The 18,452-nt window shown below is 36.4% G+C and overlaps 1 protein-coding gene across 6 annotated transcripts in view; it reads left to right on the plus strand.

Annotated features, from left to right (window-relative positions):
• RNF217 (ring finger protein 217) overlaps window positions 1–18,452 on the plus strand; it is a 144,538-nt gene that overhangs the window by 72,698 nt on the left and 53,388 nt on the right. For all 6 annotated transcript variants that reach the window (XR_010413755.1, XR_010413754.1, XM_045865477.3 and 3 more), the window contains exon 2: window positions 14,509–14,742. Coding sequence is in view for 4 of the 6 variants with exons in the window: in XM_045865477.3 (XP_045721433.1) it covers window positions 14,509–14,742 (234 nt within the window). In the remaining 2 variants the exon portion in view is untranslated. The remainder of the gene's footprint in view (window positions 1–14,508; window positions 14,743–18,452) is intronic.

Below are 18,452 nucleotides of genomic sequence, written 5' to 3' on the forward strand. Positions count from 1 at the left end.
TTTATAGTATATCCGTTCACCAAGCAAGTCTTTTTTAGACACCTCTTTATTCTACTCATATTTTTCAAAAGATTTTATTTGTTTGTGTGTTTATTTATTTATTTATTTATTTATTTTAGAGAGAGAGAGCGAGTACGAGGGGAGCAAAGGGAGAGGGAGAGAACCACAAGTAGACACTCTTCTCAGCGTGGAGCCCATTGAGGGGCCCAGTCTCACGACCCTGAGATCATGACCTGAGCTGAAACAAAGAGTTGGATGCTTAACTGACTGAGCCACTCAGGCACCCTTAAAAGATTTTATTTTTAAGTAATCTCTCCACCCAACGTGGAGATCAAGCCCAAGATCGAGTCACATGCTCAACCGAATCAGCCAGTCACCCATATCCTACTCATATTTTTTTTTAAAGATTTAATTTATTTATTTGACACAGAGAGAGATAGCGAGAGCAGGAACACAAGCAGGGAGAGTGGGAGAGGGAGAAGCAGGCTTCCTGCCAAGCAGGGAGCCTGACATGGGCCTCGATCCCAGGACCCTGGGATCACGACCCGAGCTGAAGGCAGACGCTTAACGACTGAGCCACCCAGGCGCCCCCTACTCATATTTTTAAAAGAGATTGCTTTACTCCTAGAATAAGATCCCATTTTTTATTAAATTTTAATACTTTGGAAGTATTAAATTTCAAACATCAAAAGAGAGGACAGTTTTTTGAAAACACATATATTCTTTTTTCTTTTCATACTCAAATATACTTTAACTTTGTTTCTGGGAAATATAAAGGAAAATTTGGTCACTCTGCACTAAACAGTATTTTATATTTGGAAGTAATGAATAGAAGCCAGGAAGAAGGAATTATATTTTTCTTTATTGAATCTAAAACTCCAGGTAATGAACATGCTATTCCTAGAACTGGGTGGATGGTGCACAAAGATACTTTGTTTTGGCATGAAAAGGCTCTGTTGAAATTGCTCTTTTTAAGTTAAAGAACTATGTGAACTTGGTTTAACGTCTAGGAAAGCACTGATGCTTGCCAATACCGAAAGACCAAAACCTGTAGGGAAAAAGAATTAAATGGTTGTGAGTAAAAATATAGAACATGTATTTTTTAGAAGTGTCAAACTTGGACTATCTTCAAGTTTACAAGTAGTATTGTAAAGAGTGATGTTGTTGTTCTATTTGTTAAACAGTTTTCAAGAAGAAAGGTTTTTGGATTTAAAAAAACCACACATAACTATTTTGACATCAGCTCCAGGAAAGGAACATTGCTTTCTGTGAATTAGCTTCAATGACGGAAGCACTGTGTGGGAGGGATATCCAAAGGGTTTAGTTTACTTAGGAAATGGCTACCTTCTCCACTGCATTCTACAGAGGGTTAGGGGCAAAGCCCAGAATTCATTAGTGTATTGGTATAGGATTTAAACTAAGACTACCAAGTATATTCAGAGATAAACTTAAATAATGTTCATTAATTCAGTTTTGAATTTAACCATAATTCTCAAGATCCTGTCTTGTTTTCAAGACCAACCCAAAATTTTGGTTACTGGTTTTGCTATCAATTCTGGATCTACCAGTTACTATAGTTCAGAAAATACTTACGCATAAAAAAAATTCTGTACAATCAAAATTTTAACAAAAATACTAGAGTATTAAATAAAAAATAATAATTCCACAGCAAGAAAAATCAATTTTGAATGATTCCTTCCTTCTTCTCTCTCACTTCATGTTTTTTCATATATACTTTTACATACTTATGTAAATACAATTTTAACGCTTCCTTATCTAACATTATCAAATATCTTTTAAAATATTTTTCATATTTTTTCTATTTAAGAAATAAAATAGCCAAATCTACTCATTGAGATCCTTTTTATTCTTCGTAGTTTAACTAAAATACCTCCTTTTTCATGCACAGTCAAAACCAGTTCTCCTTTTTGCTTCTCTGCCTGAACAGTGGTCATTTATGTTTATCTCCCCTGAGAAGCTGGAAGCTACTTGAGGGTAGCAGTTTATTCATCTATAAATTCTCTCCAGTAGGTAGTAGAGTGCCTTGCTCATAGTAGGCACTGAATAAATAATTGGGTATTGAGTTGAAACTAATCCATAGAGTCATTTAGAGCAAAGTGTTTTACAAAGAAGTTGAAGTGAGAAGAAATGAGCAAAACCATAGAAGTTTTATGCCTATAAAAAGAAGGAAGAAGTGGCAGTACTAATTTCTGATGAGGTAGAGTTAGAATTTAAATATAAAAACACCAAATAGGGAGAAGACTGTTTACAAAGATAATGTCATAAGCTTGTATGCACCAAGAAACACTGCAGTTAAATATGTAAACCAAAAACACATCAATGAGAGGTATAATTTGAAAAAATATATAGTAAGCAACTTTAATATTCCTCTTTCAGAATCAAATTGAGTACATAAATAAATTAATGAGCCCATGGAAGAATTAACGTAAGCCATTCAAACTGGCTTAATAGAAATCTCTATAGAATCTTACATCTCTTGATTAGAGTAAAAGATGTTTGTCCCAGAAACATTTTTTTTAAATTATGTAATTGGCTAGAAATAAAACCTTAATATTTTTTTTAAAGATTATTTATTTATTTATTTATTCATTTGAGACAGAGAGATACAGAGAGAGAGAGAGCATGAGCAGGGGTAGGTGCAGAGGGAGAGGGAGAAGCAGGCTCTCTGCTGAGCAGGGAGCCCAATGTGGGACTCAATCCCAGGACCCTGGGATCATGACCTGAGCGGAAGGCAGAGGCTTAACCATCTGAGCCACCCAGGCACCCCAAAACCTTACTATTTTTAAAATTAAGATTTTACAGACCACTTACTTTTATTCATAATTAAGCAAAGGTGAAAATAAATAATAGAAAAAAATTACCAAAAAAGTTTTAGCTGCAGAGAAATTAAGCAACACTTAAAGAGGAAGTGAAAACAGTTTATACACTGCCTAGAAAAAAAATGGAGAGAACATTTCATTCCAAAATTTTTAGAACATGGTAAAAACTATTCATTACTAAGGAATAAAAGCAGGAAACAAGGGACTAAGGAATCATCTTAAGAAACTAGGAAAAGGATAACAAGACGAACCAAATAAAAGCATAAAGAGGATAGTCTTAAACATAAAAACCCAAAGGAAGGAAAAGAAAAAGAAAAAAGAAAAACCCAACAACATAAAGGATAAGCCCAAGAGCTGGTTATTTTAAGAAATACAAAATTAATTCTTTTAGGAGCCCGATTTAAGGATCAAAGAAAGTAAAAGTAGACAAGGTGAGAAAGAGACCAAATGAGAAGAACAGATGAGATGAGAAAAGAGAAAACCACAGAGAGAAAGAGGGAGAACAGAGAATATTCTGTTGTAGCGGAGGGGAAACCGAGGGAATAGACGCTTTCCTAGAAGACATATCCTAAATTAGGTCCTCTATTGTAATTGGCCTGTTCAGATTTTCAACTTCTTGGCTAAATTTTGGTAACTTCTAATTCCTGGGAGGTTTTTTTGTTGGTTTCTTTTCTTTCAGTTTTTACTGTGGTTGAGGATAATCCTGTTTCCCCAGTGGCCAGACCACACCTGAATGATGGCTTTGGTTTCTGGGTGGTACACTTTTACCAAGAAAGCTAGGAAGAAGAAAAGATTTCAAACGATATATGAGGAACAGTTAGAGAAGTGGGGCTGTTTACCCGAGAGAAACAACTGAAGAGACATGATAGCTATCTTCAAGTGTTTGAAGACCCCTTACCAAGAAGAATGGGTAAATACCTCCTATAAGACCTAGGAGAAAATTAAAAATAACTTGTAGTTCAGGGAAAAAATTTGGGGAACTACTACATTGCTTTTCTAGACCAACATGTCTGTTTTGCAATAATTTCCCCTAAACCCATTAATTTAAATATGCCCAAGATTTGAGTCAATGGCACTACTCTGCCTACTCATAAATCCGCAAAATCACCTATATTTGCAGTTTTACTTTCTTATTCACTTTTCAGAGTTGTTAAGGGAATTTACTATGATTTGTGGAAGGGTGAAATAGTTTTCCATAACTAGACCACCAATGGCTTTTTTTTTTTTTACATTTTTTTTCTTTTTTTTTTAAATTTTATTTTATTATGTTATGTTAATCACCATACATTACATCATTAGTTTTTGATGTAGTGTTCAATGATTCGTTGTTTGCTGGAACACCCAGTGCTCCATTTCAATATGTGCCCTCTTTAATACCCATCACCAGGCTAACCCATCCCCCCACCCCCCTCCCTTCTAGAACCCTTAGTTTGTTTCTCAGAGTCCATAGTCTCTCATGGTTAGTCTCCCCCTCTGATTTCCCCCCCTTCATTTTTCCCTTCTTACTATCTTCTCTTGTCTTATTTGTTTCAGAGGTACAGGTCTGTGATTCAACAGTCTTACACAATTCACAGTGCTCCCCATAGCACATACCCTCCCCAATGTCTATCACCAGCCACCCCATCCCTCCCACCCCCCACCACTCCAGCAACCCTCAGTTTGTTTTCTGAGATTAAGAATTTCTCATATCAGTGAGATCTTATGATACATGTCTTTCTCTGATTGACTTATTTCGCCTAGCATAATACCCTCTAGTTTCATCCACGTCGTTGCAAATGGCAAGATTTCATTCCTTTTGATGGCTGCATAATAGTCCATTGTGTGTGTATATGTATATATGTATATATATATATATATGTATATATATATGTGTATGTATATATACCACATCTTCTTTATCTAGTCATCTGTTGATGGACATCTTGACTCTTTCCATACTTCGGCTATTGTGGACATTGCTGCTATAAACATCAGGGTGCATGTACCCCTTCGGATCACTACATTTGTATCTTTGGGGTAAATACCCAGTAGTGCAATTGCTGGGTCATAGCATAGCTCTATTTTCAACTTTTTGAGGAATCTCCACACTGTTTTCCAGAGTGGCTGCACCAGCTTGCATTCCCACTAACAGTGTAGGAGGGTTCCCTTTTCCCCGCATCCCCGCCAACATCTGTCGTTTCCTGACTTGTTAATTTTAGCCATTCTGACTGGTGTGAGGTGGTATCTCATTGAGGTTTTGATTTGGATTTCCCTGGTGCTGAGGGATGTTGAGCACTTTTTCATGTGTCTGTTGGCCATTTGGATGTCTTCTTTGGGAAAATGTCTGTTCATGTCTTCTGCCCATTTCTTGATTGGAATGGCTTTTGCTTTTACTTGCTTTTGGCATTTTAAGATATTTAAGCATATTTTAAAGGCCAAGAAAATGAAACCAATGAGGAGGGAGAGAGAGAAGTTATAAAAGGTTTCTTGTAGGTTCTGTAAATGTTTTAAAGTTTGAAGTTTTCTCTAGTCCCTGAAATTTTCACTTGTTCCTTTTTACTGAAATTAAACCTCTGGGTAAAAAAGTAAAATTAGTCTTCCCTCCCCCACCAGAGGATTGCTAATTATTACTCTGGTACTAGATCAACTAAAAATGCCATTTCCTGTTTATTACTTCCATATCTATATTTCCATATCTATGTGTCTGTATTTCCATTCTTGGTTAAATTTTTAAGAAAATGGGGCACTTTTGATGTAAATCTATAATATCTGTGTTTCTTATTTACCTCAGCATTCAGTCCTCCTTATCGGAATACAATATATTCATGTAATTTGTACTTTATTTATCTTCCTTTAAATATATGGTTTTGGAGGAAGAACGCTGAATTATGAATGAGAATACTGAGTTATGAATTACTGCAGGATTTAAATGTTCTCAAATAAGAAATAAGCATCATAAGAGTTTTTAATTTCTAAAACTAATTTTGTGAAATATTGTTTTCTAAATACCAAGGAAGATAGATATTAGCCAATTTTTATTGAGTTTTCCCTATCCGTCAGATACTGTTCCAGGTACTTTACACAAATTAACTCATATAGTCCTCTCAAATACCCAGTTCGGTTGGTATATTGCCATCACGGTTCCAGGGATGCAAATGCTGGATGAGGGAGAGAGTAAGGAACTAGTGGTGAGACTCAGAACCAATCTGAGTCTGGAATCTCCTCTTTCAACCACTACACTACTGATTTTTTTTAGCTAGAGCTAAAGTTTTAGAAAGTTTAAGTGCATTGTTGGTCTTTTTGTAAATTAGCGCATGCCTTATAATTACACCGTTTTAGAGACAGCAGGGAATCCTAAAGGTGAATTATTCCATTTCCAAGAGAGTTGGTTGTGTGTGCCCCTGAAACTCAAGGACACTCGGCCACATAAACAGCAGCAGAATCTTGCCTCTGATTTCATTTGGGGGTCCTTTTTGTAAATTACCTGTGTAGTGTCTTTATATTCTGATTGTAAGAAATTGGAATGGCTTATTTAGATTAACATAATGATGGGGGAAATCAGAGTGGATAACATTTAAACAAAGAAAACTCAATTTTTCTTTTAGAAGTATTTCCCTCTCTAATGTGTGACCAAATATCTAGTCTGGTCTAAAATTTCTGCCTTTCAAAAAGCAAATTTTATCATAGTTAAATGAATATGTACTCATTCTGTTTATCTGAGCACATATTACATATACATTTTTCTTTCAGTCTAAATAGTTCATCAGTCTAAATAGTTCATCAGTACTTTGTTTTGAAAAATCCCTTCATACTAATATTCTTTATAGACTGATTAAAATTTGGAAGTTAACTTCTTAAAGAATCTAGGGAATTTATCTTACTGATACCCTTGCCTACATGTGAATAATTTACATATAAGGGTATTCATTGTGGCATTATTTGCCATAGCAAAATATATCCTAAAAAACAATCTAAATGTTCAACAGTATGGGAAATAAGGCTGGTGGTATTTCTAGTACAGTGGAAATCTAGACAGTTATTAAAAACAAACAAAAAACAAGGAAGCCCTTCCTATGTAATAAGAAAATATCTCCACAATATATTGTCAAGTGCAGAAAACAAAGTGATTACTATTTGCTAACATTTGGGTAAAAAAGGGACAAAATACATATATTTGCATTTCTTATATGTGCTAAAACATTTCTTGAAAGAAACAGCAACTGTTTGGTGGGATGGACAGAAAATGAGTACGGTTATAAGGGAGAGACTTGCTTATTTTTATCTACTTTATACTTTTTGGTTTTTGAATGATGAGAATTTCTAACCTTATTCAAAAAGCTGAATTAAAATTTAAAAATTTTTCTTAAATGAATAAGGGAGCATGAAAATTTGGGTGAGAAAAGAGAGGAAAGAGGTTTAACATAAACAGGTGATGGTGTATAGAAAAACAGGGTTGCATTATTGAATAGAAAATTAATACTGCATTAATTATATAGTTATTATTTTAACCATTTTTTTAAATCTCTGTGTTTTCTTTTTAAGATTTTATTTATTTGTCAGAGACAGAGAGAGCACAGCAGGGGGAGCAGCAGGCAGAGGGAGAAGCAGGCTCCTCACTGAGCAAGGGGCCCAATATGGGGCTTGATCCCAGGACCCAGGATCATGACCTGAGCTGAATGAAAGCAGACATTTAACTGACTGAGCCACCCAAGCGTCCCTATTCTAACTATTTAAACATTATTTTGCTGACTCTGTAAGTGCTATAAGAACTCAATTAATTCCTTTAAAATTACATGTCATTGTGATGTTAATGTTCATTCCCCTGATAACTCATGAAGTTGAACACACTTTCATGTTTGTTGGTCATTGAACATCCTCTTTTGTGAAGTGCCTTGACTATTTTTCTGTTCAGTTGGTTGTCTTCCTTTTTCTTATTGACTTGGAGAGGTTCTTTATATACTCTGGATGAACAAAACCTTGTCTTTACATATTGTAAATATCTTCTCCCATTCTAATTTACAGTCTCACTCCCTCCACAGTATCTGTCGGTGAACAGAGGTTTAAATTTTATTTAATCCAGTTTATTAATTTTGGGGGGATATTTTTCATGTTACAAGTAAGAAATGTTTCCCTTCCCTGAGATAATGAAGGGCAGAGAGAAGCAGACTCCCCACTGAGCAGGGAGCCTGATGCAGGGCTCAATTCCAAAACCCTGGGATCATGACCTGAGCTGAAAGCAGACGCTTAACCGACTGAGCTACCCAGGCGCCCCTCTCTTTTGTTGTTTTTAAGATACTTTTTTATGTTTGGCACTTTTACTTGGTGTGTCTAAGTGTGTTTTTCTTTGTATTTATCTTGCTTGGGGTTGAGAGAACTTCTGGGATATTTGGCTTGATGTTTTTCATTAGTTTTTTTAAAAAATTCAAAGACATCTAGCACAATGCTCTGTAGTTCCTGTTGAGTAAACAGAAAAGCATATTTATCAGTAAAGCAGCCACTTTCCTGTAGTCACTGATGATAAAGTCATGGGGAAATCCATGAACCTGAAAATGAATCTGCTTCTATGGTGCTCCACAAAGTAATTAATGCACAGAAAATGTTTAGAACAGTGCTTGGCGGGGCACCTGGCTGGCTCAGTAGGTAGAGCATGTGACTCTTGATCTCAGGGTTGTAAGTTCGAGTTCCATGTTGAGTGTAGAGACTACTTAAAAAAGTAAAATCTTAAAAAAAAAAAAAAAGTAAAAGAATAGTGTTGGGCATGTAGGAGGAGCTGTGTTCATTTCATGATTGTTACTGCTTTTGTTGTGGTAGTCTCTTCTCTTCTGTCATATTAACATGTTCCATTTTTAAGGAAAGAGGAAATTGATATCAAGTGAACAAAAGTTGGAGGCACCCTGTAAACTATTATGACCAACACTTAAAACCAAGATCAAAGTCATTAGGCATACCTTTGATAAATCAAGCTTTGAAGTCCAAGTTTTAAACATTCTCTGTCCTTCTGTCTGGATGATTTAATTATTCTGACACTTTTCCAGAGGCTCCCCCTCACCTGTGTCACTAAATTACTTTTGAGTTGTCCCAAGTGGCAAATTAGCCTTTTAGCTTTAATGTTAAGTGAATAGTAGTGTCTCTTGGAGACACCTGGAGATTGTCTTAACGTTAAGTAATTTTGTCTTACAAGAATGGACCTGTTTTTGTCCAGAAGAATTGGAGAATGTATTTTTCAGTGATATAAATACTGGTATTGCATTGAACACAACACAAACTTAAAATATCTTTGTTTGGGGGCACCTGGGTGGTGCAGTTGATTAAGCACCTGACTCTTGATTCCAGCTCAGGGTCTTGAGATCGAGCCCCACATTGGACTCCATGCTCAATGAAGATCTGCTTGAGGTTCTTTCCCCCTTCCTCTCCCTCCCCCTCTGCTCCTCCCCTACTCTTTCTCTCTCGCTCGCTCGCTTGCTCTTGCTCTTGCTCTCAAATAAAGTCTTTTTTAAAAAATAAAATATCTTTGTTTTAAGTATATTAAGTACATAAAATCCTTGAAACAGAAGTTAGATGACATGTTATTTGAACTATTAAATTGATATTAAAGAATCATTGTCATTTGAGGAGATATTTGATATCATGGTTATGTATTTTAAAGGACTAATTTTCTTTAGATCCATACTGAAATATTCATGAATGAAATGACATGATGTTTGCTATTTGCTTCAAAATAATATGGGAGGACCATATGGTTCAGTGCACAGAAGAAACAAGATTGGCCAAGAGTTGATAAGTGTTGATGCTGGAGAATGGGTACTTAAAGATTCATAATATCAATCTGTTTACTTTTGCGTATGTTCATGATTACCCTAATAAAAAATGTTTTAAACAGTGGGTAAAATATTAAGTGAATTAGTATCATCAAATCATCAGTTGCTAGAAGAGGCTATCAACACAACTTTGATTGCTGTATTCTCAAGTTCCACAAGAGCAAGATTCATAGCTTAAGCTACTTTATATCCTGGACCTATGTCTTTTACTTGTAATATCTTAAGAGTTAAATATATAGTTTTTTGGATGAATTAATGAACTTTATTCTTGTTGCTATAATAAATTTGCAGTGAATCCTTTCCAGCAAATATCACATATCCATGAAAACTGTATTTTATTAGACACTTCTCAGTGAATAGCATCCCTCAGCATCGGATTATTCAAGCCAAAATCCTAGTTATCTTTGCTTCCTCCCTTTACTTCATTTTCAATATCTGGTCCATCACCGAACCCCATTGGCTCCACTTCCAAAATGTGCCCCATATCTGGCTACTCCCATCACCTAGTTCCATCATCCACCATCGACCGTCTAGAGGGCTGAAACAGTCAGAGGCCACTGGTAAGAAGAAAAGTACAATCCAGAGTCCTATTATTCTCCCAGTCTCCACTTTTGTCCTTCTGCAGTCCATTCACCAGGAAGAGCCTGAGTGATGTTTTTAATGTCAAAGTATGTCACTCCGCCTCATAAAACTAGTCAATGATTTGCACTGAATTTAAAATACAATCCATAACTTCCTATCACAGCCAACAAGGTCTGTGTGCTCTGGCTCATTTGGTACGTGTCTCAGTCACACAGTTCTGTTCTGTGAACACAAGCCCATCAGACACCTTGTGCCCTGGGGCCATGTCTTTGCTTCTGTTGCCTGTAGTCTCTTCCCCAGTTTCTCTACATGATGGGCACTTTAGTTACCCATTCAAGTTCTCCCTTAGAGATCCCTTCCCTGATGTGTAGTTCCCTCAAGCACTGACTATAATCTGCCTGGCTTATTTACTTATTATACATTTCCTGCAAAGAAGCTCTGTGTCTCTCTCCCCTCATTTCTCCAGAGTCCACCATGGTGCCTAACTTGTAAAAACCACATTTCATTGAAATCTAAGACATGATCAATTGTAGGATGCAGTATTATATTATGTGCCACCAAGAAAATAAAAACTGCAAATTAAACTATGGGACAATGCTAAAGACTATTGATGATAAGACAATCCTGACTTTTGAGATATTAAAATGCTCAAACTGAGGGTTCTAGAGGGGAGGGGAGTGGGGGGATCGGTTAGCCTGGTGATGGGTATTAAAAAGGGCACCTATTGAATGAAGCACTGGGTGTTATACACAAACAGTGAATCATGGAACACTACATCAAAAACTAGTGATGTAATGTATGATGATTAACGTAACATAATAAGATAAAATTTTTTTAAAAATGCTGAAAAAATGTGTCCTTGAACTGATGAAATACATATCTTGTTGAATAAATAAATGAATGAACTTTGCTTAATCATGATTACTTATTTGGTAGTGATTTTTTTGAGGAAATTATTCTGAGAAAGATATGTAGAGGCCCAGAGATTGCATAGGTCATGAGTAGCATTTTATTATGAAAAAGGAGATATTGTTTAGTATGAAGAACTATGAGTAATTCAAAGAACTGTATGAGTAATTTTTCCAAATTGTCAATTACTAGCTTACCAGCAATGATTCAAATTTTGTAGGTCCTGGGTGGGCCATAAAACTTGAATTCTCAGCAAACCCTTTAAGAGACTCAAGCAGTTGTCCTGGAGATTCAGGCCCTATGCTTGAAAAGGAAAGAGGATAGAAAATATGGGGACAGACATAGATTCAGAGACAGTTGGTAGTGGGAAGACGAGAAGCTATGATCCTATTGCTTCTTCTGTCTGCTTCTATCTGCTTAATAAAATAGAGATCATTTTGTTCAGTTCAGGGTAAGGATTTTGGAGCTTTCAGAAAGAAGAGAAGGTATAGAATAGGCAAAATGCAGAGAGTTTGAGAGCATGAAGAAATTGTGCGTTCTAAGGAAATGGATAGGTATGCAGACAGATTTGAAAAACACTGAAGACAAGGTCCTCTGGTTGGATGTTAGATGGTAGGTAATACCCAATGTGGTGTGGTAATGAGCACTCACTGCTGAAGGAGTAACAAGAGAATCTACTCCCTTGAGCTGCCTTGAATTGCTCTGGTCCCTAAACTACAGTCCATTTCTATAAGACCTGACTATCCCTGGTTGGCTCTGAACTTACTGCTTCCATTGTTATCATTGTATGGTTAAAATAAATTTATAGGAGAGGGAGGCCAGATTAAAACATTGACCTGGTAGCAAAAAATTTGGCTCCTATCCCCTAAAGTATGCTGATCCCCAATAAACAGGAGTCACTTGAAATGGCCCAAGGGAGCTCCTTCTGTGTGGAATGAAAACAAATTGGTTTTCACTTGCTGAAAACTGGAGGGGTTTTTTTATTTTCTTATGAAAACATCCAAACTTTTAGGATGGCTTCATGCTCTGCCCTCACGCTCTGATCCCAGGTCATCTGTACACCCTTATCTTTCTGACTTTGTGGTCCAGTCTTACTGATCATCTTTCAGTCCCTCTGAGGCTGTCATCTTTAGGTTAGGATGCATGTACCTTAGGGCGGTATACATTTGATCCAGTTAGGAGGTGGGCAAAATATGGAATACCCCTGCTATAGTGTGCCATATTCTCTTACTTCCAGGCCTTCGTCTATGGTGTATCTTCTGTCTGCTTGAAACACCTTCACCCTTGTTTGGCTAAGTCATACTAATCTTAAGATCTCACTTGAAACCTCACTTCTTCCTAGAAGCCTCGTCTGCACCTCCAAAGTGTGAGGTTACTCAGCCTCCCCCATATCCTCTCCTGACACCCTGTTCTTGTCCGTCAGGCAGATTCACACTCTGTATCATGATCACCTCTTTTCTGATGGGCACTGCAAAGCTTCAGTGCCTAACCCAATACCTGGCTCAGAAGCAGGCTTGATAAATGTTGACAGAATATTAGAAAAGGAAACATTTATTAATTTTTAAAAAGTTTTATTTGCTTCATTAACCCAGTTTCTAATAATGTCACACATGGTTTTTTGTCTGTTTAAAATCTGAAGATTTAAACTGAGCTATAACTGAAAACAATGCATTATGAAATTTAATTGGGTTTATAATAACATTTCATAACTCTAACAACATAAAAAGTAGAAAAATTATTTTGGGCTGATATTTGAAAAACGTCTCTAGACTGTGTTTTGTACAATAGTCGTATAAAATTATGTAGCAATTGACATTTTCAGCAGGTTGATCCTAAGAAGGAGGTTTATCTAAAGCCAGACTCCTTCATTTCATTATCAGTCTGGCTCATGTCCTTTATTCATATTAAATGTATCATCCCATGCATCCTTTAGCCTGTGGGTTCTTAACTACCTATCCTCAAGTCTGTGCCAGATAAACAGCAAAGTTAAAAGAAAAGTTACTATGATGTCAGTTGTGTGTTTTTTTAATTGCTCTTTGTGGTGATGTTTTTCTTTTCCCAGACAGCATAGCGTTTCCCCATTCCTCCCTCAGTTTTCAGGGAGGGCTTTTTCTCATTAAGGTCAGTGTGTTTTGCCTTCTCAGAATGTCAGCTTCACCCAAGTGAAAAAGAAACAGTTTAGCATTGTTTGCCATTTGGAACTTTCACTGTCTCCCTTTGCTATATGCAAAAGGAGATTATGATGCCATGATATATAAATACAATAAACACTTCTTGTTCACTACTTATGGAGACATTTATGGAACTCCTTAATTTTAAATAGTTTATTTTCTTCATCTTTTAAAATTTAGTTCTGTCCACACTTTGTGCTTTAATCTTTTGCTGTAATCTTTAATGCTAACCTTATCTAGAATCCTATACCAAATGCTAAATGTAGCATTCTAGTACATCCTTCTCCTCTCTCCTAACTTAACTCTGTGGCCCTGGGGAGAAATTCATTTTATAAATAGCCTCAGTTGTAGCCAAATCTCGTAAGGATTTTTTTTTTAAGATTTTATTTATTTATTTGCCAGAGATGAGAGAGAGAGAGAGAGAGCACAAGCAGGGGGAGCGGCAGGCAGAGGGAGAAGCCGGCTCCCCGCTGAGCAGGGAGCCTGAAGCGGGACTCCGTCCCAGGAGCCTGGGATCATGACCTGAGCCAAAGGTAGACGCTTAACTGAATGAGCCACCCAGGCGTCCCAACATATGGATTTTTTTTTTAAACCAATGTGATTTGTGTAATTTTCTTACTTGTTCCTGTGATTCTGATGACATAAAAACTATTACATGGAAGAGTCAGGGAAGATGAGGTTATTATTGCAGTATTTTTAAACTACTAGGTGATATATATCTATATGTGCGTATATATAGATATATATTTTTTTTTCAAAATCCTTTTTATTTCTTTTAAAGTACAGTTGCCCTAAGTTTAGTGCTGAGATACTCCGTAGTAAGGCTGAAAAATCTGAACCACCTTTTCATCCTTTAGCTGGCATATTGTCTGAATGCCCTCTTACCCTGAGGTTTCCAGAAGGATGGGATGATAATTTGCTTCTTTGCTGAGCCTGTGGCTTAGGTCCATTTGAGTTCACAAATACGATGATAGAGAATGCTTAAATATGCTGTAAATCATTTTGGAAAATTTATATAGTGATTATTTTGGTACAGCCTAATGCAGGTACCAAAGTGATTACCATTTACTATGTTAGAAATCCGGAAAAATGATGGATAATCCTTTACTGTAATGATGAAATAAGTGATAATATATGAGAAAAAAAGAAGAGATTAACCAGTGTCTTTTTTTTTTTTTTTTTTTGTCTCCCATGTGCTCTTTCTCACAGGTACAACTTGGCCAAGTAGAAATCAAATGCCCTATCACAGAATGTTTTGAATTCCTGGAAGAAAGAACGATTGTCTTTAACTTAACCCATGAAGATTCCATCAAATATAAGTACTTCTTGGAACTTGGCCGTATTGATTCCAGCACCAAGCCATGTCCTCAGTGCAAGCACTTTACAACCTTCAAGAAAAAAGGACATATCCCCACCCCTTCCAGATCAGAAAGCAAATACAAAGTAAGCATGGTCACCAGAGTTGTGGGTTAGATGTCACATGATGCCAAATTAGGCCAACTTGTGGTGGGCATTAAGTGGGCTTCCTTCCCTTACCGAAATCTAAGGTGAGTATATATTGGCTGTGATTCTGAAAATACGTGGTTTGGGGAGGCTGATGATAAGAAAGCACGATTGAGGATTTAACTAAAGTTTTTCTTTGACTTTAACCATGTTTAAAATTCATTTAGTAGCCTAATGGGATGACTAAACTTCTAAAGTAATTGTCACTGTTATTACTAAATATTAAGTAAATACTAATCCTTTTTTTTTAGTGTAAGCTTGTCTTTTTTGGTGGGCCCAAAATGAATCTCCTCTGGCTCTGTCTATAATAAATGAAAATAGTATAAAATGCTATTAATTCATGTATTTAGCAGGTACAAAATGCCAGTATAAGCTAGACCGTATGCTAAATTTGGGGGATACAGAAGCAAATGTGACATCGTCCTTGCTCCAAAAATGTCTAATGAAGATGAGAGAGACATATGTTCTAAAATGACAGTTCAATATGATTAGTCAAAAAAACAAAACAAACAAAAACAAGAATCCCAATACACTTGTGCTTTGAGAACATGGATGGAGGAGAAGAGGCTAGGATGTGAGGACAGACTTCTTGGAGACGCCGCAGTTCTCCAGGCAGATAAAGAGGTAAACATTGGAGGACACGTCCCAGCAAGGACTGAAGGAATGAGTCCATGCGCAGGCCCCGAGGCTGGGGCAGGCACGCTGGAAACAAACGCTTGCTGGGGCTGGTGGGGAGGGAGCCAGGGAGAGGCAGCGGCCGGTATTTAAAAGCAGATCGTGTGGAGTCAGTCTTACGCTGTGTTCCGAAGTTTGAATTTAATTCTGTAGGCATTACGGAGAGATCATTCTGGCAGCATTAGTAGAGGATGTCACTGGAGGGCAAGACCGAAGCCCGGGCCGCGAGGTGTGGGAGCTACTCCCTGATTCACGGCACCGGCTGTCCATCCCCATCACCTAGGTGTCTTTTAGACTGCCGATGCCCCGGGCTGCCCCTCAGCAACACTCGGGCACAGTTCTGAGCCTCCCCGGGTGTTGCTAGTGTGCAGTGCGGCTGGGAACCTGTGCGGTAAATGACGCGGGCAGATGCTGAGACCAGTGGCAGTAGTTTCTCAGCCTTGTCATTACAGCAAAATATAATATAATATAGTAATAGAATAAGATAAGGCTTTGCCCACGTTCTGGTCTTGGAAGCAGCCGAGGCTACGGTATTCATTCTGTAACTGAGGGACTGTGGTTTAGCAAGGACTTCCCTCTGTGGGTTGCAGTGATGAGCTACAGTACGTTACTCAAAGCCTCTTAATGAGCAACTGGGCTTTGAAAATCGCTTGGCTCTCATAGTTAATTCTTTTATTTACTATTTTTGTGAAGGCTAGGCTTGTAACTAGCAGGAAACCCCTCACCCCTTTTTTTTTCCTTCTCCAAAAAGTACATTTTTGAGGTTGCAAAACTGTATAACTAAAATAATACACTCACAGTGATTTTGAATACTGACTTAATAGCAAGAGCAGACTTTTATTTGACTCTGTATATTTCTTAGGTTTAGTTATTTTTATTCCAATTTTATGTTGTTGATGTGATCAGAAATTACTAGTTTTAGTTTTAGAAGAAATTACTTCTTATCTCATAACAGCATATTTTATTTTTTCTAAATTATGTTTGGAATCATATATATATAATATACATTTTTATATAACTTATTTTTTATAAAATATATATATTGATACAATTAATACATATTTATAAAATATATATATAAACTCAGACTGTACTATTTTGGAATTTTGGTAATTAAAACATGTATGCATAACTGAGTCAAAATGGAAAACATTCAAAAATATATTGTTCTTATGAAATGGGTTAGAGGTGTAATTTAAGGTGCAATTATAGTTATAGTAAAATTTTATAAATACCATTTCATCCCAAGTCACCAAATTATTTGGTGATGAGCATTATTTATCCGAATGCACATGTATTGAGAGGGAAATATGTAAAAATTGAAAAATATAAGATCCTATCTATGTATAATATTGAGTGAACCAAGGGCATCCTGATAACATTTCCCAATGTGGGGCTTCCTCCAATGTCCATCAGTTGGGTTGTAAGTAAGAAGAGACGTAGGGGGCAAATGGATCAAGACCTCAAACCTAGTAAGCTCGGTTTTTTATTTCTGATGAGCAAAGGAGAAGGATATTTGCTTTAGGGACAGGAGAAATGCAACACAAAATAAACATTGTTGATCAGAAACAGTGGAAATCCTTGGTAATGGGTAAGAGATGAAAATCTCAATACATATAAAGTAAAACTATTAAACAACTTTCAAGAAAAATATAGCTACCACAAAATTTGGGCATGCTTACTGTTATTACTCATCTTTACTCTTGTAGAAGAGGAGATCTCTAACAGAAAAGATAATCCCCCCATTTTTATACAGTACAAAGTTCTAGGGATAATTCACACAATTCCTGAAGCAAAGATTTTAACTATTTAATATAACGTTTATATAGCATTTTTCATCATTAAACTGTAAGTTCTTATGTTAACATTAACTACTTGATTTACGTGCCCATACCTGTCTGGATATTATGAGTAAGGAGAGCTTGGACAAAGATGCTTCAGCAAACCAACTGTGACTTTCATGATTATAGCATAGCACCCTACACTGAGACTATTATCTTTGTTCTTCGTGGTAAATCAATGGCTGTTTTTTAGGTTTGCTCTGTTTTTAAAAATTCTGTTTCCCCAATAAACAGATGTTTCCAAATGGTGTAGTTCATCATAACTTTAAGAGTATTGAATTCAAGTACTTGAATGTAGTGAACTGAGCCATAACACAACAGAAACAAAAAAAAAAAGATTACTACTAATGTCTTACATGTCTGAGCAATTTAAAATCTCTTTATAATATTGTTTATAGCCTAAAATGGATTTTGTATCAATTGATGAAACCCTTGTAATGTATATTTCAATATTACTCTTTCTGTGTCATTGAATTATAATGTTGTGATCCAAGATGTCACTCCTTGAACATTTATTATGATTTCTGTCAATTCAGAAGCACTTGAATAGAAGGTTAAAATTGCTTGGAAATATCACAGCTACTTTATAGCAGGAAATACCTTTGGATACATCTCACATGAAATTTGAAATCTAAAATACCATATGTGGGGATTTCGTTTAAATAGGTTTGTAAATACCACTTGTTAATTTTTTTAGTATTTTACAAGGTAAACAAAATATATCAACAAGCAGGAAGAAGAACTCCTAGGTGCCAGTACATCCTTCCAAGCCCTCACTCAACATCTCCCTTCTGACAGAAGTTTGAGTACTCAGAGCTTTTCATTATGTTCGGAATTCCATTAAACTACTACTATATCAAATAGAATAAGTATACTCCTGAATGGAGAGATTTACATTGTGACAACCTTGCCTTTGTGCAAATCCAATCTTTCTCATTCATAATATTTGTCTTCTTGTTCCTGCAACTCTTGTCATGAGGCCAAAATATTTTACCACTCCATTTCTTCAATGTTAATTTCAAATCCAATAAAAAAAATCTAATCTCTAACCGGAACAGTTCCTAGAATGTATTAATGCAACTGCATATCAATACAGTGAACACATTAGCGATGGGAAAATGACAATGCTGCAGT

Source organism: Mirounga angustirostris, unplaced genomic scaffold, assembly GCF_029215605.1.
Source record: "Mirounga angustirostris isolate CCGP_5_RB_7025 unplaced genomic scaffold, mMirAng1.0.hap1 SCAF_8, whole genome shotgun sequence".
NCBI lineage: Eukaryota > Metazoa > Chordata > Mammalia > Carnivora > Phocidae > Mirounga > Mirounga angustirostris.